Source organism: Pantherophis guttatus, chromosome 7 (genome assembly GCF_059756535.1).
Source record: "Pantherophis guttatus breed Tessera chromosome 7, ASM5975653v1, whole genome shotgun sequence".
NCBI classification, from domain to species: domain Eukaryota; kingdom Metazoa; phylum Chordata; class Lepidosauria; order Squamata; family Colubridae; genus Pantherophis; species Pantherophis guttatus.
The window spans coordinates 6,165,913-6,186,223 of record NC_142069.1 but is presented as its reverse complement, the minus strand read 5'-3'; the positions used below and the strand labels follow the sequence as shown (position 1 = coordinate 6,186,223).

The following is a 20,311-nucleotide window of genomic DNA, read 5'->3' as shown; positions in this document are numbered from 1 at the left end:
AGAAGAGAAGAGAAGAGGATAGGATGAGAAGACAAGAGAAGAGGAGAGGATGAGAAGAGAAGAGGAGAGGATGAGAGAAGAGGATAGGATGAGAAGACAAGAGAAGAGAAGAGAAGAGAAGAGAAGAGGATAGGATGAGAAGACAAGAGAAGAGAAGAGGATAGGATGAGAAGAGAAGAGAAGAGGATAGGATGAGAAGAGAAGAGGATAGGATGAGAAGAGGATAGGATGAGAAGAGAAGAGGATAGGATGAGAAGAGAATAGAAGAGAAGAGGAGAGGATGAGAAGAGAAGAGGAGAGGAAGAGAAGAGAAGAAGAGAGGATGAGAAGAGGAGAAGAAAAGAGGATAGGATGAGAAGAGAAGAGGATAGGAAGAGAAGAGAAGAGGATAGGATAAGAAGATAGGATGAGAAGGGAAGAGGATAGGATGAGAAGAGAAGAGAAGAGAAGAGAAGAGAAGAGAAGAGAAGAGAAGAGAAGAGAAGAGAAGAGAATTCTTTATTGGCCAAGTGCAATTGGACACACAAGGAATTTGTCTTTGGGGCATATGCTCTCGGAGTACATAAATGATACGTTCATCAAGAATCATAAGGTACAACACTTAATGATAGCCATAGGGTACAAATAATGGTGTCAGGAGCCCAGCAACAGCAAAGGTGGGCTGGTTTTGGTTTCTTTGGGGAGGGGGAAAGTCAATTTAGGAGGGACGGCGTGGCTTGTTAAAACGGGGGGGGGGGGAGATGGTGGCTAGAATGACTCATTTCCCCACGAGGCTCTTAAACCGGGAAAATTTAAGAGAGACTCGGCTGCGTTCGCCCAACGCACTAATTAATCTTCATTAGTTCTTCATTCTGTTTAACATTTGGGAGGAAGGAGATTTAGGTTCACCTCTGCGGGTTTTGTGAGCTCCGGACTGTCTTGTGTGAACCCTAATAAAACCGGTCAGTTCTGCAAGCGGGAGGAAATGTGTTGTGTGAACGCGGCACGTACACGTGCACAAACGCATCTCTCTTCCCCCACTTCCAAACTTGCAGAAATCATTCCCAAGGGACTCATCCACTGTTTTTCATGAATTTTTATGCCCCGCATGGAAATAAGGCTTTATTTCAACATGGCGAGCTCAAAAAAAAAAAAAAAAGAAAGAAAGAAAAGAAAAAAGAAAAGAAAAGAAAAGAAGCAAGCCAGTTCAATTTCTGCCGAGTCCACAAGAGCGAGGATCGGGACCTTGTGGTGGGAAGTCGCAAGTTGCGATCCTAAAAGCGCTTGGAGCTTCGCCACCCTGTCCCTTTTCAGGGGCGGAATCCGCTGGTTTCCATCCTGGGACTCGCTCACACGTTCTGGGTTGTGCAAGCGGGGTAACCGCGCTTCGGCAAGTTACTCTGGCCGTTACGTATCCTTTCCCCCCCTCGTTGTTAAGGGAGTGGCGTTGTTTTCCGTAGAAGCAGCGAGGACGAGTTCACACGACCCTCTAGACTCGGAGCGAGTTGGGAGACAACTGAGTCTTCGGATTCGCGTGTGATGTCCGTAACGCCAATTTATCAAGGCGTTTCATAGGAACGCAGGAATGTGTCTTTTGGTTTAAAGGCGGGTTTAGACGTCTCGTGTGAACAAGCAATCGGGACAAGGATTGAAGCCTTCCATTGGGAGCCTGCCTGCTTTTCTGTTTCAAGCATGATCTCTAGCAGATTTGCAACACCCGTGTTTTAACATCCCAAATATTCCGAAGACTCGAAATGCATCACGCAGACAGCTGGTCATTTGCATCCTTTTAGAGCAAGGGGTGAAATCCAGCAGGTTCAGACAGGTTCTGGAGAACCGGTAGCAGAAATTTTGAGTAGGTCAGAGAACCGGCAAATACCACCTCTGGCTAGCCCCCGAGTGGGGTGGGAATGGAGATTTTGCAATATCTTTCCCCCAGGAGTAGGGAGGGAATGGGGGTTTAGCAGTATCCTTCCCCTGGATTGGGTGGGAATGGAGATTTTGCAGTTATCCTCCAGCCACGCCCATCAAGCCACGCCCACAGAACCGGTAGTAAAAAAAATTTTTGATTTCACCACTGTTTTAGAGGGTCCTTGAAGCCCACTTGGAGGTTTTATCTGTATCCTCACGGTCACCTGAATGCAACTGGTTCCTGTAAACTGCAATTTTTTCCCCCCTCTGGACATCCATTCCTACTCCCACCCCATTCCAAGGGTACCCATCCCAAATTGTATAGCTAAACCTCTGTAGAGATTCTCGACTCTTTAACAGATCCCGGGAGGGGGGAAAAAAACGCTTCGATCGCGAAATCCAACCAACTTTTGGATGGGATAATCCACTTGTCTTGCGAATGCTAGAACTGCCATTCGGATCGCTCAATCCCGACGTGCCAACCTGTTACGGGCTGCTCTTCTTTGCTGGAAAGCGTGTTTGGAAAGGAGGAGGAGGGGGATGTCCGGACCTCCTGCGTGCATCCGTAAAAAAAAAATTGCGATCATGCGGGTGGATCGCATTGAGCAAAGAGATCGCTGGCTCCCGACATAATGCGGGTGCGGATGGCTAGCTGCGTTCACACGACCCGTGTAACCCGCAAGATCAAATTGCGTTTGCTGAGCCTGCACAAGAAACCGCAACTGAGCAGGCTGGGGAGCTCGCAAGGCTGAGCCCAGCCGTGCAATAAAGCAAGCCAGTCCATGAGTGAAGGCTTAGCGTGTGCGCCGTTAGGTTGGCAACCAAGGATTGGTGGCTTGTAAAACGGGGGGCGGGGGGAGGCGGTTTATTCCAGACGACGCTTGTAAAACCGGGTGGGCGCGGCGTGGATTTGGGCTGGCGCAATCCCGCCTCTTGCATTCGAGGGAGGATCTTCGGGAATTATAACGTTGGTGGTTTCCAGGTCCCGCGCACGTGTGAATGCAGGATTCGATCCAGGCTTGTCTCGGAGAGAGAGGCTGGTTCGGTTTCTCCCGGGTTAAGACGGCTGTCCCAGGCCAGGGACGGGAAAGGGGGCCGGAGAAGCCAGCGGAGGTTTGAATTGCGCGCCTTGCGCAAACGACCCTCCCTCTTTTTTTTTTTTTTTTTTTTGCAAAAGAAGGGAGAAGCGGGAACTGGGGTCGTGTGTGGTTGCAAAATCAGAAGGATTTGTGTATGTGTAAAAGTGTGTGTGTGTGTGTTTGTGTGTGTGGTCGTTTGGCAACCAAATGTGGAGTGGGAATCTTTCTGGGATTACAGATCCCTTACTTAGAGCAGTGTTTCTCAACCTTGGTAGCTTGAAGATGGGTGGACTTCAACTCCCAGAATCCCCCAGCCAGTTTATGCTTTAAATCAGAGATGGGTACCGTATTTTTCAGAGTATAAGACGCACCTTTCCCCCCTAAAAGGGGGTGATTATTTAGGTGCATCTTATACTCTGAAAAATACGGTAATTATGGCAACTTTACCACAAGACTTGAGGACTTCAACTCCCAGATTTCCTGAGCCAGCCATAGTTGCCCACCCCTAGATCAGACTGGCTCAGGAATTCTGGGAGTTGAAGTCCACAGGCTGATCTAGCTGCTATCTAATTTGGGTTGCTAAAAAAAACATGTCCTCGACTTACAACCACAATTGAGCCCAACATTTCTGTTGTTAAGTGAGACATACGTTAAGTGAGTTTTGCCCCATTTTATGACCTTCCTTGCCGCAGATGTTAAGTGAATCACTGCGGCTGATAAGTCACTCACCCGGTTGTTAAGTGAATCTGGCTTCCCCGCAAAGGGGGATCACATGATATTTACAACAGCGACGGTCGTAAATATGAATTGGTTGCCGAGCATCTGAATTTTGAACACATGTTCATGGGGATGCCGCAAAGGTCGTAACTGAAAAACGGTCATAAGTCACATTTTTCAGTGCCGTTGTAACTGTGAACCAGTCACTAAATGAACTGTGATAAGTCAAGGACTACTTGTAGATTATTTGAATTGAAGTCTGTTAATAGAGAAACCCAACATTCTCTCTCCCACCTCCCCATCCATTTATGTGACACTATTATTCTGCGTGTGTGCGAACACACATACATGTTTGCATATTATAGCTATGTGCACGCTTTAAAAAATGATTGGAAAGAACCAATGCCAGCACAGCACTTTAGACTTGGCTGATTTCCTTCCAAACCTCTTTTAAAGAATCTACTCATTAAATTGAAAGTCGATTCTTAACGCAGGTTTTCCAAATCAAAGAAACCAGAAATTCTCAATTATCCAGGTCCTTCTGGTCCCGAAAGTGCTTTTCAAAAGGCAACTGGACTTTCTTGGTTTTTCAAGGGGAAAAAAATCCCCCCAAAATCCACATTTAAGATCTGCGGACTTCATGTTCCCAGAATTCCCCAGCTAATATGACTGGCTGAGGAATCCTGGGAGTTGAAGTCCACAAGTCTTAAAAGTTGCCAAGTTTGGAACCCTGGTGCAAAGCATGTGGAATGCTAATGAGGGATAACCCTAATTTGGGACCAGCATTTCTGTTGCTAACTAAGAAGATGGTTATATGAGTTGCATCTGATTGGACGATTTTTTTTTTTTGAACTGCTGCAGTTGTTATATGAATCACGTAGTCGTTAAGCAAATCCAGCTTTATGCGACCGGGGTGGGATGCAGTGACCGTCGTAAATGCAAGAACTGGTCAGGGGTGTGGTAACTTTGAACAGTCGCTTAACGGATGGTGGTAAATCAAGGACTTCAGTAGTGGCCAAAATTATGGAACCCTTTTGGGAAAAGTGTATTTTCTAAAACTAGCTAATAACACAATTTTTTTTTTTGGAATAGTACCATAAAATTATTTATCAATGGAAAGATAATTGAATCAAGAATGTAATGCAATAACATTTATGAAGGATTTGCTATTAGAATAGCAGTTACAGTATAAAGAAGAAAAGTGAAACACGTAGAAAAACAAGATATACAAAAATGATCACCATAGAAAAAATGAGATATACAAAAATTATCACTATGTCAGTTAATACTTCATTGGGTAACCTTTAGCATGAATTACAGCCTTACAAGGTCTTCCCATGGAGTGAACCAAGTCTTTTAGTTCTGCAGCTGTTTTAATGTGAAACCAAGATTGAATGATGGCTTCTATTAACTGGGTTTTATTGCTGGGTCGGACTAACAAAGTTTCTTTAGTCGGCTCCATAGATTTTCCATTGGGTGAAGGTCTGGGCTATTCCCAGGCCATTCCAGCAGTGGAATAGGATTATCTGGAAACTCCCAAAAAAAAAAAAAGTGGTGTTATCAGCCATCAAACCTCAAAAATACACTTTTCCCAAAAGGTTTCCACAATTTTGGCCGCTACTGTATCTTTATGGAGCATTTTGAAGGAGTGACTTAAAACTCTTCAAGTTGCCAAAGTTGAAAAACATTGGTTTCGGGCAGGGGTGTCAAACTCTATTTCATTGAGGGCCGCATCAAGATTGTGTTTGACCTCGGGGGGGGGGACGTGGGCGTGGCCAGCTTGACATCACTCATGTTGGGGTGCCTGTGGCGGCCCCAGCACTCTGCCAGCGAAAACGGTCTCCCGAGCTCTGTTTTCGGCTGCAACAACCTTCTGCAACCCTCTGCCAGCAAAACCGGAGCTCGGGAGGGACACGTGTGGCCCTCCTGAGCTTCATTTTCACTGGCAGAGGCACTGCGGGACAGTCTTTCACTGTTTCCAGTTCCGCGGGCCAGATCTAAGCACCCCGCGAGCCGGATCCGGCTCGCGGGTCTTGAGTTTAACACCCCTGGTTTAGGATATCCGGTCCAAACGTCCCCAGAAACATTTCCCAGAAGGAAAGAGCAAAGGGAAAAGATTTTACAGTGAGAAAAGTTTATTTTAAGGCTCTTGTTTTTATTTTTAAAGGAATGTCATGCTCTGGGATGAAGAACAAACCGACTTTGGCTTGAGTGATGGAGAACGGGAAGTCTCTAGTCCTTAAGATGGACGAATCGCTTCACCTCCCTCTGGAAAAGCATCCCAGCCCAGCAGCTAACGGTAACAAGGAAAGCTTTCATTCAGGTGCTTTTTAAAAATATTTCCCTATCAGCATTGCATCCCGTTGACATCTTTGACTACTGCAATGAAATCTGCCCTGGGGCTCCCCTGGAAATCTATCCGGAAGCTTCGATCGATTTAAAATGCGGCAACCCACATGGTTTGATGCAAGTCTTAAATTTTCCCACGTGTGCAAATTTGTGTGCAAATGTCTTGCAGCAGCTGCGTTGGCTGCAAATTTGTCTCCGATTCGAGGTGCTGTTGTCAGCGTTTAAGCCCTATGTGGCTTCAAACAAGGTTCTTGGAAGGGTTGCCTTTTCCCAGTTATACAGAATAAAACAGAACAACAGAGTTGGAAGGGACCTTGGAGGTCTTCTAGTCCAACCCCCTGCCCAGGCAGGAAACCCTACACCACTTCAGACAAATATCTCCCACTCACTGTGAGTTGGGGAGGCATGTAAATTTTCTTAACGTTCTGACCTAGGCTTCCCCAGCCGCACGAAGCCGAGTCCTCGTCCCGATAAACCCCTTTAATTGACAGTGAATTCCTCTCCAGCAAAGTCTGTCTTCTCCCACAGTCTTTCAAGATAGTTCACAATTGCCGACCTTTATCAGGCTTGGAGAGTGGCCAGGCTGATATCATTCAGACGCCCGCAGTACTTGGCAAGAATGCAGGAATGAACTAATTGTCTCCTGCAAACTCCACTCCCCTTTTGCTCCTCTTTTATTCCCTATGAGAGGGGCCATTCATCGTCCACCTATGGCTTTACTCCTGAGTCGCCCTTTGTTCTTTAGCTGTTCCCTTCGTCTGGCAACTCTGTGCATGTGCACACTGGGAACAGGTTCCAGCTGTTCGTCTGCCTCACTGATGTCTGACTCCAAAGGCAGCTGATAACTGGCATACGGCCCTGGCCCCATCTCTGCCTCCGACGCAGAGCCCTCGTCAGAGCCTTCCCCAGATTCCAGGACTGGCTCATGTTCCTCCCCAACCTCCTCACTGTCCGAATCTGCTGACAGCTCCGATGGCCGCTAGCGGGCCACAACACTGAATAAATAAACAGCAAATATTTAACCTTAGACTTGCCCAGACAAATACAGTCCTCAACTTACAATCATTCATTTCGTGACTGTTCGAAGTTACAGTGGCACTGAAAAAAGTGACTTAGGATCGGTTTTCACACTTACGACCGTTGCAACATCCCCGTGATCATGTGATTCGGACACGCGACAACTACCTTGTATTTATGACGATTGCAATGTCATGTGATCCTCTTTTGCGACCTCTTGACAAGCAAAATCAATAGGGAAGCCTGATTCACTTAACAGCCGGGTGACTTAGTGAACAACTTCAGTGATTCACATAACAACTGTGGCAAGGAAAGTCATACAATGGAGCAAAACTCACTTAACAAATTTCTCACTTAACAAGGTAAATTTTGGGCTCTGTTGTGGTCGTAAATTAAGGATTACCTGTAATTCGGGGTGATCGTGAATTGTCCTGACAATTTAAACCAGTGATAGCTAAACTTTTCCGGACCGAGTGCCCAAAGCGCACACCCAAACCCCCAAAATGCACTGTACGTACGTGCCCCTGCATGCGCTCCAGCCCCTGCACATGACCCCCGCCCCCCAACACATGCGTGCAGCACCCTGCATGCCCCCCGCCCCCCATGCATGCACAGTAGAGACCTGAAGACTAGCTGGCCAGTGGGAGGTGTGCACGCATGCGTGGCCGAGCTGAGTTTGTGTGCCCACAGAGAGGGCGCTGCGTGCCGGCCTAGCCTAAATAGTTCTTAATTGGGATTTTAAATTTTATAGACTTGGGGGTTTTAAATTGGGAAGCCAATGATTTAATTCTTTTTAATTATCTTAACTTTTGTATTGTATATATTTTTAATTTTGGCTGTTTACCGCCCTGAGTCCCTTCTGGGAGAAGGGCGGTATACAAATTAAATAAATAAATAAATAAATTAATTAATTAATTAATTAATTAATTAGGTTCACCATCACGGATCTAAACCATTCATTGATAAAAGTAGAGTAGAAGTAGTCCTTGACTTTCAACAATTCATTTAGTGACTGTTTGAAGTTACAACAGCACTGAAAAAAGGGATTTATGACCATTTTTCAGACTTACGACTGTTGCACCGTGCCCATGTCACATGATCAAAATTCTGGTGTTTGGCAACTGACTCATATTCATGACAGCTGCAGTGTCCCAAGGTCATGCAAACACCTTTTGCGACTGTTGTGACCTAGGCTTACTGAGTCATTACAAGACACAATTAGTCCCCAAAAACCTATTTTATTGTAACAGCTGAGAATTATTTTCATTCCCAGCTGAGTCCCAATTAGTTGCAACAAAAGCCCTTTGGAAGAAGTCCTTCAGGATAATCACCAACCATTATCTTCTTTGACACCCTGCCAAAGGCCTTACTTGGTCAAAGCCCCACAGAGTTCAGAAACAAACAAGAAATGCCGACTGGAAACAGAGTTAGCAATGTTGCTTTCTTGCAAAAGGTCCAAGTGCCTTTGTTTCTCTTTTAAGCCTTATGGGAGGGGCCAATCATTTGGCCTTACTCCCGAGTCGTCCCTTTTGCTTTAACTGCTCTTGCCTTCTGACAGCTCTGCGCATGCGTGCACTAGGAACAGGCTCCTCCTGTTCCTCTGCCTCTCTGCTGTCCAACTCTGGGGACTCCGGAGTCCGCGCATCACTCCCCGATGGCCCTGGCCCCGGCCCCATCTCTGCCTCTGATGCAAAGCCCTCATCCGAGCCTTCCCCAGACTCCAGGACTGGCCCATGTTCTTCCTCAGCCTCCTCACTGTCCGACTCCGCTGCCAGCTCCGCAGGCTGCTGGCGGACCACAACAGCAACTTTCTGACAAGCAAAGTCAATGGGGAAGCTAGATTCACTTAACCACCATGTTGCTAACTTAACAGCTGCTGTGATTCACTTAACAACTGTGGCAAGAAACTGCGGCACCATTGTAAAATGGTGGAACATTCACTTAACAAATATCTCACTTAGCAACAGTCATTTGGGGCTCAATTTTGGTCGTAAGTTGAGGACTACCTGTAATTTGGCGGTTCAGGGACAGGCAGTAGAACCAAGAACAAGGAAGTGAGAAATGATACCCCCCCCATCCAGGAACTCACACTGTCTTTGAAAAAGGGACAGCATGAAACTCCATCTCGAGCTATTTATATATCCTTATCCGGCCGGAAATTTGACAAGGTTGTCCAACAGTGCACTTAAAAGATGCCTTTTTTAGCGCTTACATGTTTGCAAACGGTGCTTTTCTATTCCTATAAAATAATAAGAGTCGCCACAGGGGCTGTTGTTGATGTACCTTTTTTAAAAAACTGTCTGGGGAAAGTTGTTGCTTCAGGCACTTTTGTCTCGACAACCTTTTTAAATCCTCGGGGAGCCTTGTCGATCGATGTTTTCCTGCCGTGCACGGGAAGCATGGATTAATAAAGGCACAGCAAAGACATATTGCTCAAAGCTGAGTTGATTAGGCTGCTTCTGTGTTTCCAAAGATGAGGAGACGAGGGAGAAAGCATGGAGTTCGTCTTTCTGTTTTCAGATCTTTTGGTTTATCCAATCTTTTCTTGGACGAGTTGCATTCCAAGAAAAGTTGCGTTCAGAAGAAGAAGGAAAGAAAGGACAAGATTATCCGTGATATTGAATGTATATCTGTCAGGGTGGATTTGATTTAAATCGAGTTGATTTAAATCACAATTTAAATCACGATTTAAACCACTAGTAAAAAGGCTTGATTTAAATCAACTCGATTTAAATCATAATTTTTAAAGAGCAACCGTCATCTCTGCTACTCCTTTGACCCACTGTTGACTCACCGATAGTCCCAGTGTTGCAGAATATACAGCCTCATGCTACATAACTAAGCTCCATTTCATGCTGAATAAACTAAATTATTTATGTATCTTAAATAGAAAACTATCTTAAGATAGATTTTTACCCCAAAAGTTTTTTATTAAAATAAATTCAATTTAAATAAAAAAAAATCTGATTTTTTTGATTTTTTTAAAAAAATCATTGATTTTTATCCACCCTGATATCTGTATCTAATTCAGCGCTTCTCAACCTCAGGAACCTGAAGATGTGTGGACTTCAACTCCCAGAATTCCCCAGCTTAGCTGGGGAATTCTGGGAGTTGAAGTTCACACACCTTCAAATGTGTTGTAAATCAGAGGTCCAGGCTTTTGCTCTGTTCCAAGATGCCTCTCAGATGTCTCTCTCGCTTTTCCAGAGAGCTTTATTTTTATACATTTTTACACAGGCAGGTAAAAGGCAGGACAGCAACAGCATCCTAATTGGTAGAAATTATTCACCCCCCTCTCAAGATGCCATCCTCTGAAGGTGAGATGAGATCATCTAGATCAGAGCCAAAATGAGATCATAGAAGCAGAAAAGACCCACAGCGCATGAGCTATAGCAGTGTGCTTCTAAAAAGCTTGGCACCGTGACCTTTGACCTACCTCTACACAAATGCCCAAGATTGAGAAAAACTGGTGTAAATATTGTCTGGGTCTGCAAAAGTTTCAGATCTGCTCATCCAGGCCTAATAATTTATTACTACCATCTCTTTGCACGGCGATTATAAACACTTACAGTATATAGTATCTAAGAGAATAACAGAGTTGGAAGGGACCTTGGAGGTCTTGTAGTCCACCCTCTGCTCAGGCAGGAAAGCCTATACCATTTTCAGACAAATGGCTGTCCAGTCTCTTCTTAAAACCTTTCAGTGTTGAAGCTACCACAACTTCTGGAGGCAAGTCGTTCCATTGATTAATTGTTCTGTCGGGAAATTCCTCCTTAGTTCTTGATTGCTTCTCTCCTTGATGAGTTTCCACCCATTGCTTCTTGCCCTGCCCTCAGGTGCTTTGGAGAATAGTTTGACCTCCTCTTTGTGGCAACCCCTGAGATATTGGAACACTGCTATCGTATTTCCCCTGGTCCTTCTTTTCATTAAATTAGACATACCCAATTCCAGAAACATCTAAGGATTTAATGTTCATAAACATTTGTTATTAATACCAACTTATTTTTCTGTGTTATCTTTAAAGGTTTGAGTTATTCAAATGTAGTGATAACAATTTTGGTATTATTTAGTGTATGCATCATGGAATCAATGATATGCAACATGAATAAAATAAATAAAATAAATAAATAAATAAATAATTTTATTTCTATACCGCCCTTCTCCCGAAGGACTCAGGGCGGTGTACAGCCTATTAAAAAACACAAAGACAAACATCAGTTAAAAATAATTAAAATTATTTCATAATTCGGCTGAAATTTAAAACCCCCAAAATTTAAAACCATATTTAAAAATCATTAAATTGATAACCCGGCTTGGCGGAAGAGCAGGGTCTTGAGGGCACAGCGAAATACACGGAGGTCGGAGATCTTGCGCATTTCCGGGGGCAGTTCATTCCACAGGGCAGGGGCTCCCATAGAGAAGGCCCTCCCCCTGGGTGTCGCCAGCCGACATAACTTGGCAGATGGCACCCGGAGGAGACCCTCTCTGTGGGAGCGAACTGGCCGGTGGGAGGCTGTTTGTGGCAGAAGTCGGTCTCGAAGGTACCCGGGTCCTATGCCATGGAGCGCTTTAAAGGTAGGTACACATTGTACCTACAAACACAAATGTAAGCTTATATAAAGCATCAGCATAGACACGTTTTCTGTAAAATTGCTCATTTGTTTGTTTCTTATATTATTATTTTGATCGGTCGCAGAGTAAGCCAGATGTTTAGTCTGGATTTGGCATTTTTTCGCAACTATCATGTCCTTTGTAAGCTGTTCTGAGTAAAGCTGCCTTTTGCAATTGACTGATGAGGATATTGTCAATGCCAGTGACATTTATTTTATTTTTTATTTTTATGATTTTATTTTTATGATTGTATTTAATTTGCCACCCATCTTGTTTCAAAACGACTCAGGACAGCTTACGCAGCATTCAAATCATTCAAATCATAAAATAAATATTTTTTAAAATTATAATCCTCATTATCGTTTAAAAGCAGATGAAAGCTCCAACCCTGAGGAGGCTGGCTTCAGTTGGGATGAATACCTGGAAGAGACAGAATCTACAGCAGCTCCACACTCCTTATTTAAGCACGTAAGCGCATTGCCAGAATGGTAGGGTTTCTAGTCCTCATTGAGATTTTAGAAACGGGGGTCCAGTATCTGACAAACAGCACAATTCTGTTTAGGGTAAAGGTAAAGGTTCCCCTCGCACATACGTGCTAGTCATTCCCAACTCTAGAGGGCGGTGCTCATCTCCATTTCAAAGCCAAAGAGCCAGCGCTGTCCGAAGACGTCTCCGTGGTCATGTGGCCGGCATGACTAAACACCAAAGGCGCACGGAATGCTGTTACCTTCCCACCAAAGGTGGTCCCTATTTTCCTACTTGCATTTTTTACATGCTTTCGAACTGCTAGGTTGGCAGAAGCTGGGACAAGTAATGGGAGCTCACTTCGTTACACGTCACTAGGGATTCGAACCGCTGAACTGCCGACCTTTCGATCGACAAGCTCAGCGTCTTAGCCACTGAGCCACCACGTCCCTTCACAATTCTGTTTACCAGTACTGAAAAGAAATTTCTGTGGAATTCAGGAATCCATGTGCTAGCCGATGCGGATTACAATTCCCATTCTCTCTGATCATTGGCTGCTGGGTACTGATATTTGAAATTGTACAGAGTTTCTAGTCTTGGTTTAAATGGGCAGGAAATGGGAAAAGAAGCAGAGGAGCTCAGTTAAGGACCTAGAAAAAAAATAAGCTTAAATTGGCTGGATAGAAGCCATTTTTTTTCCTGCAACTGCTCAGCTGTGAAATTAAGACAGAGAAAGATAAAGAGGCACACATATTCAACTTAAGTCTGCAAATTAGTGAAAAAATGCTTAGCGAAGTTTAGCCTGGGAATCTTTAGTTTGGCCAAACAGAGAGTTGAAAGGCATGTAGCTGGCGTCACGGGGAATTGATCGTGGCGGTTTCTAAAACTCAAACTTCTATTAATAAAAATAGAAGAACATATTTGAACGATAACGAGACCTTATTAGTAGAAAGAAAACGAAGACTCGCGTGGTATTTTTGAACAAATTGGTTACAGCTTTGGTTGTTCGCGATCCTGACAAGTCTTCATCTGTTTTTATTTTTTTTAAAAAAAGCTTTGTAAATGTATTTTCTATTACTGATTACAGTAAAACTTTAAAATAGATGAAAACGGTGCAGCCGTGGTAATTCAGTAAAGGGTTACACAATGGTGACTAGAATAAATTAATTATTCTGTCTTTATAACCACTGGAAAAGAAGAGTGAAAGAAAAAAAAATAGAAAGGAACAACAGTAGATATACACATAATAGCTTCCCCTGCATGTATGTCTCTGTGTGGTTTCAATAAAGGATAACTATTTCATTGTAATGATCTTTATGTAATCTACATCTGTACAGCAGTCCTGGATTTACGATCACAGTTGGACCCCAAATTTCCGTTGCTAGATTGTTAAGTGAATTTTTCCCCATTTTGCGACTTTTTTTTTTTTGCCGCAGTTGCTAAGTGAACCACTGCAGTTGTTAAATTAATCACAAGGTCCTTAAATGAATCTGACTTTACCAGCTGCTTCAAATCTGGCTTTGAAATTAATAATGGCACAATGACAAAAATTATGACTGTTTATCACACGAGCTGGCATCTATTTATGACAGTTGCAGGTCACGCGATAATCTTTTGCGACCTTTTGACAAGCAAAGTCAACGGGGAAGCCAGATTCGCTTAACAACCGTACTACTCACTCAACAACTGCAGTGACTCACTTAACAACCGTGGCGAGAAAGGTCGTAACATGAGGCAAAACTCACTTATGAACCGTCTTGCTTAGCAACAGAGATGTTGAGCTCAGTGGCAACTACATACAAGGAAAACCTGTATAAAATCTTCCACAGGTGGCATGTGCCACCGGCAAAGCTAGCAAAGAAGTTTAAAAACATGTCCACCAAATGCTGGAAATGCAACCAGATACCAGGAACTTATTATCATATGTGGTGGTGGTGGTGCAAAAAAAATTTGGACGGAAATACATATATGGTTAGAAAAAATGATAAAACAACAAACTGTATAGATTTAAAGCCAGAAATATTTTTGTTCTGGTATTTTGCCAGAAAAATACAACAAAGGGAACATGTATTTAATTTTACATATTTTGACAGCAGCGAGAATTTGTATTTGCGCAACATTGGAAAAATAAGGCAACTCCTTCAGATGAAAATATAATAAAAAAAAAATATTAGAGTGTGCGGAAATGGATAGGTTAACATTAAAGATAAAGGACAAAGAAGACAGAGAATATTTTTTTGTTGGGATTTGCTTTATCAAGGGTTAGATAATAAGAATAGAAATTAGAAGTGGAAAGAATGTTATTATATACAAGTAAAGAATATTATTATTATTATATTCATGTAAAATGACCCAGACAGTAGACTGTTTATTGAATATTGTATATTAAAGAAAATGTATAAATAAAAATTAAAAGAAAAAGAAATGTTGAGCTCAGTTGGGGTTGTAAATCAAGGACCACCTGTATGGCTTTGGAATGTAGTTACTCAGATTAGCTTAATCCATACTACAGATTGCTGACCCTTCTCCTTCCTTTGCTGCCTTCCAAAATGACATTTAACCCTGTGTTTCCATTCTCCAGGTGGAAATCAGCCTTCAGAGCAGTTTGCAGCCTGGTATGAAACTCGAAGTGGCCAACAAGCACAATGCGGACGCTTACTGGGTGGCTACTACCATCACCACATGTGGCCAGCTGCTGTTGCTGCGTTACTGTGGTTACGAAGATGACCGCCGCGCTGACTTCTGGTGTGATGTGATGACCGCTGACCTCCACCCTGTGGGCTGGTGCACGCAGAATGGGAAAGTGTTGATGCCCCCGGACGGTGAGTCCGAAGCTGTGTTGCGGGTCTCAGTTTGTGTGAGGCACCTCCCGTATGGACGTGGTGCCCTCCCTTTGATGCAGTTGCAGAAATGTTTGGCGGAGCTGGGTGTGTTTACAAGGCTTGGCTTGACAAGGGGGTGTAGGTCTCTGAAGATCTGTGGAGCAGGGGTGAAATGCTCCCGGTTCGGATCGGATCGCCCGATCCAGTAGCGATGGTGGCGGGTGGTTCGGAGAACCAGTAGCAAAAATCCCTGCCCCCCCCCATGCCCAGCTGAGCCGCGCGATCATCAGAGGCTTTTTTTTTTATTTTTAAAAACATTTTTTCGGCTGAAGAGGTTGTAGAAAAAATGCTTTTAAAAGCCTCTGATGATCAGGCAACTCAGCTGGAATCGTCAGAGGCTTTTAAAAACATTTTTTCTACAACCTCGAGGTTGTGGAAAAAATGCTTTTAAAAGGCTCTGACAATCCCAGCTGAGCCACACGCTCATCAGAGGCTTTTTTTTTTTACTTTTAAAAGCATTTTTTTCTCCCTTCCCTTCCTTTCCCTTCCCTTCCCTTCCTTGTCTTGTCAAATATTCTTCTTTTGATCCCAGAAAAAAAATTCCTTTTTCAGAGTATTTCTGCAGGCCTGCTGGCCCCCAATTATTCTTGTAGTTTTTTAACATCTGTCTGAACATGTGTCTATTGGCACTGCTCAAGGCGGACTGTATTTTTCCCTTCCTGGAAACATATCTAACCCAGACCAATAAATAAATAAATAAATGAATATTGTCCCTTTGCCAGGAACGTGGCTACCTACATTAGGAGGAATGCCACAAAGGAGGAAGCCGATCGTACAGAACCTTCCGTTTGTCCGTGGGATTCATTTATTAAGTTTCTAGTCCTGATGATGGAGAGCTTTGGAATTCTGGGTGCTGTAGCCAGACATATCTAGAATCCACTGACGAGGGAAGACTTTTTAAGTTTAAAAATAGTCAAGATTTCTCACTGTTCTATCCAGGCAATATAAAAGTACATCTTTTTTACCTCAGTCCATTCATTTCCGTCTTTTATTTTGTTTCCACCCCGTTGTGTTTTATTAGACTTGCATCTCCCATTTGAAACGTGTGGTTTTTACCTCATGATAGCAAGTTGTAGACCTGCCTGAGTTTTGAAATGTTCGGCAGATCTAAAGCTCCATTTTTATTTTATTTTCTTTGGAGAAAATCTCCCGGTATCCTAGCAACTTCCAAATAACCTGTGGATGAAGCAAACACTGGCAAGAAAATGTACAATTGGCTTCAGGCGGCAAGAAGCAAGCTAATGGCCCATAACTACTTCTAAATAATATTTTGAGTGCGCTGAAATGCCAGAGGTGAAATTTATGGAAGATTTAATGAGTACCAATTTTGTGCTAATACAGGGGTTTTTCAGTTGACACGCAAGTTAGTTAAAAAAAAGAAAGAGCTAAGAGGTTTTGTTAATGGGTTTAAATGCAGCTAATTTTATCAATTTCTCCAAGCAACTTTGAGACTTGGTGTGATGGCCTTTGGGCTCTGTGTGTGTGTGTTGCATTTTGAGCTGAGTCCCTTTTTCTGTTTTCTATGGCCCCTGTTACAGTTAAACTATTGAGTTGTGTTTGGCTTGTGTAATTGGATGAAAACTGCCTCTTTCTCCACCCTCCCCTTGGCGAATGGAGAGATTTATTCTGCAATCCACTGGGTTAAGGAAATCGATTGGATCTGTTGGGATGAAGCTGGAGAAATGGCAGTTTTGAGAGAGCAACTAAGAAGGGTATTTAGAAGATACCCCAAAGATTGGGGCTGTGAGCTTCCTCGTAGAAAACGTTGCAATGCCCACCTGCCAAAACAGAGGTCATAAAGGGAGGGAGGGAGGGAAGAAGGAAGGAAGGAAAGGGTGGGAGGGAGGGACGGAGGAAAGAAGGAAAAAAGGCAGGGAAGGAAGGAAGGAAAGGAAGGAAGGAAGGAAAAAAGACAGAGAAGGAAGAGGGAAGGAAGGAAGGAAAAAAGGCAGGGAAGGAAGATGGAGGGAGGGAGAGAAGGAAGAGGGAAGGAAGGAAGAAAAAAGGCAGAGAAGGAAGGAAGAGGGAAGGAAGGAAAAAAGGCAGGGAAGGAAGATGGAGGGAGGGAGAGAAGGAAGGAAGGAAGGAAAAAAGGCAAGAGGAAGAGAAGGAAGGAAGGAAAAAAGGCAGAGAAGGAAGGAAGAAGGAAGGAAGGAAAAAAGGCAGGGAAGGAAGATGGAGGGATGGAGAGAAGGAAGGAAGGAAAAAAGGCAGAGAAGAGGAAGGGAAGGAAGGAAAAAAGGCAGGAAAAGAAGGAAGGAAAAAAGGCAGGGAAGGAAGATGGAGAGAGGGAGAGAAGGAAGAAAGGAAAAAAGGCAGAAGGAAGTGGGAAGGAAGGAAAAAGACAGGGAAGATGGAGGGAGGGAGAGAAGGAAGGAAGGAAAAAGCACAGAAGGAAGAAGGAAGGAAGGAAGAAAAAGAGAAGGAAGGAAGAGGGAGGGTGGGAAGGAAGGAAAAAAGGCAGAGAAGGAAGAAGGAAGGAAGGGAGAAAAAACAGAAGGAAGGAAGAGGGAGGGAGGGTAGGAAAGAAGGAAAAAAGGCAGAGAAGGAAGGAAGAGGGAGGGTGGGAAGGAAGGAAGGCCTTAGCATAATACAGTATATGAGAAACTTGACTTAGCAGTAGTATACTTGAAAAAGAAGACTCTGGATGTCCCAGTACATCATAAATTGAAAATTAACCAACACTTCACAAGTCATCGTGGTAGCATTGTTCAAAATGCAAACACTATTTGTGGATATAATAACAGATTCCCAGAATACAGATTGTGAGAAGTCATTGCCTCAAATCTGTTTCGGAAGGGACAGGCCCCAAAATCAAGAATGACACGTTGTGATTCTTCCCGAGCTCAGCCCTTTACTGTTATCACACCTGCAAACAAAATCTTGCCAAATTGAAAGACTCTACGATCTGCATCTCCAATGTACTCTGGGAACTGTTAGGGAGAGACGGTCCTCACCCGCTTTCTCTCACACATAATATCTAGGCTGAGTTGCCTCTTCCTCCTCTGGGATGCAGCCCCTCCCTCCTGGGGATCTCCTTACATTCAATTACCGTATTTTTCAGAGTATAAGTATAAGACGCACCTTAAATTTTTGGGGAGGAAAATAGCAAAAAAAATATTTCTGCCTGGTATTCATCTGGCTACTGTCCTTAGCCTGGTCAGTTTCAGCACATTAGTTCGCTGATTGTGAGCGTGCACAAAAAGCATATTGCTGCCAATCACCACCCGAAAACGCGATGCGCAGAGGCCAAAAATGGGGCGGGCGGAGGCCTAAAATGCGATGCGCAGAGGCCAAAAACACGATGCGTGGAAGCGGCGATTGGCGGCAATGTGCTTTGGCGATCCCCGCAGCCTTGAACGGCTCTCAAACGGAGCATTTGGAGGCTGAAAATGCGAGGCGCTGAGCCCAAAAACGCAAGCCACTGTCAGTGGCAATCTCTGCAGCCAAGATGAGGATGCGCGGAGGCCGAAGGGTGGGGGCTGGTGGGTGGGCGGAGCTACATTCGAAGTATAAGGCGCACCCAAATTTTTCAGCCTCTTTTTTTTGGGGGGGGGGAGAAAGTGCGTCTTATACTCTGAAAAATACGGCACATAAAGAAAGAGATTGGTGATCATGTCCTTCAAGTAATCCCATCTTCCTCTTCTATTTTTAAGCTATCAAAGAGAAATACTCGGACTGGACGGAGTTCCTCATACGTGATTTGACGGGCTCACGAACGGTGCCTGCAAATTTACTAGAAGGCGTAGGTATTGACTTAATTTCTGTTCCCAAGGGCTGCTGTGTTTTATGGTGCTCTTTACTGTAGCTCTGCCACCCAGCAGAAAATAAGGGACGGGATAGGGGTAGTCCTCGACTTACAACAGTTCATTTAATGACCGTTCGGAGTTACAATGGCGCTGAAAAAAAGTGACTTATGACCCCTTTTCAGACTTAACAACCATGGCAACATCCTTACCGTCACGGGATCAAAATTCTGACAACTCGGCAACTGGTTCATAATTACGACGGTCGCAATGTCCCGGGGTCACGTGATTCCCTTTTGCGACCTTCTGACAAGCACAAGTCATGTTCCGTGAAGTTTAAAATAAGGCGTTTTGCTTCTGTTCAAACAGCCCCTGCGAGGGAAAAACGCTGTAGACCTCATTACCCTGGACTCCTTAATAGAGCTGCAGGATGGCCAGAGTCCCTTTCAGTTCTGGATAGTGAGCGTGGTTGAGAATGTCGGCGGAAGATTGCGCCTTCGCTATGCAGGATTGGAGGAAACTGACTCTTATGACCTGTGGCTGTTTTACTTGGATTGTAGACTTCGACCGGTGGGCTGGTGTCAAGAGAATAAATACCAGCTGGAACCACCTGCAGGTACCAGAAATTATTATCTATTCACTTATCATTTGTCCATGTATCCATCCATCCATCTATCCAACTAACCAATTATTCCACCATCCATCCATGAATAAATCCATGCATCCATCCATCCTTCCATCCATTCATCCATCCATTCATAAATCCATCCATTCATCCACGAACCCCTTCATCTCATCCATCTAGCCAACCATCCATCAACCCATCTAACCAACATGCATCCATACTTCCATCCATTGATCCATCCATCTAACCAACCGTTCAACCATCCATCCATGCATAAATCCATTCATCCATCCATCCATGAACCCCTCCATCTATCCATCCACCCATCCACCCATCCACCTAACCAACATGCATCCATCCACCCATGCATAAATCCATGCATCCTTCCGTCCATCCATCCATCCATCCGTGCATAAATCCATGCATCCATCCACCCTTCCGTCCATCCATGCATAAATCCATTCATCCTTCCATCCATCCATCCATGAACTCCTCCATCCATCCATGCATAAATCCATCCATCCATCCATCCATGAACTCCTCCATCCATCCATGCATAAATCCATCCATCCATCCATCCATCCATGAACCCCTCCATCCATCCATCCATCCACCCATCCATCTAACCAACATGCATCCATCCTTTCACCCATGCATAAATCCATGCGTAAATGCACCAACATGCATCCATACTTCCAACGAACCAAACATCCTTCTATCCATTCATCCATTCATAAATCCGTGCATCCATCCATCCATCCATCCATCCATCCATCCATCCATCCATCCAAGGTGTTAATGTCATTTGGTTCATCTTGAGAAAAGCTAAACAAAGTCAGAAGTGGGTAGTCTTTGGACAGGAGGCCAGGGAAATCTCAGGCTAAAGTGGGAATGCAAACACACACACACACACATACAGATACACACAGA

General features: G+C 44.0%; 1 protein-coding gene across 8 annotated transcripts in view; it reads left to right on the top strand.

The window, feature by feature from the left end:
• Positions 1–20,311, top strand: part of SFMBT2 (Scm like with four mbt domains 2) — a 60,521-nt gene that overhangs the window by 1,305 nt on the left and 38,905 nt on the right. For 3 of the 8 annotated variants that reach the window (XR_015728836.1, XM_087873582.1, XM_087873583.1), the window contains exons 2-6: positions 5,854–6,009; positions 12,034–12,131; positions 14,710–14,950; positions 18,667–18,755; positions 19,126–19,372. Coding sequence is in view for 7 of the 8 variants with exons in the window: in XM_087873582.1 (XP_087729708.1) it covers positions 5,901–6,009; positions 12,034–12,131; positions 14,710–14,950; positions 18,667–18,755; positions 19,126–19,372 (784 nt within the window). In the remaining variant the exon portion in view is untranslated. The remainder of the gene's footprint in view (positions 1–5,853; positions 6,010–12,033; positions 12,132–14,709; positions 14,951–18,666; positions 18,756–19,125; positions 19,373–20,311) is intronic. The other 5 variants (XM_087873585.1, XM_060686417.2, XM_087873586.1 and 2 more) reach the window with 3 other exon arrangements.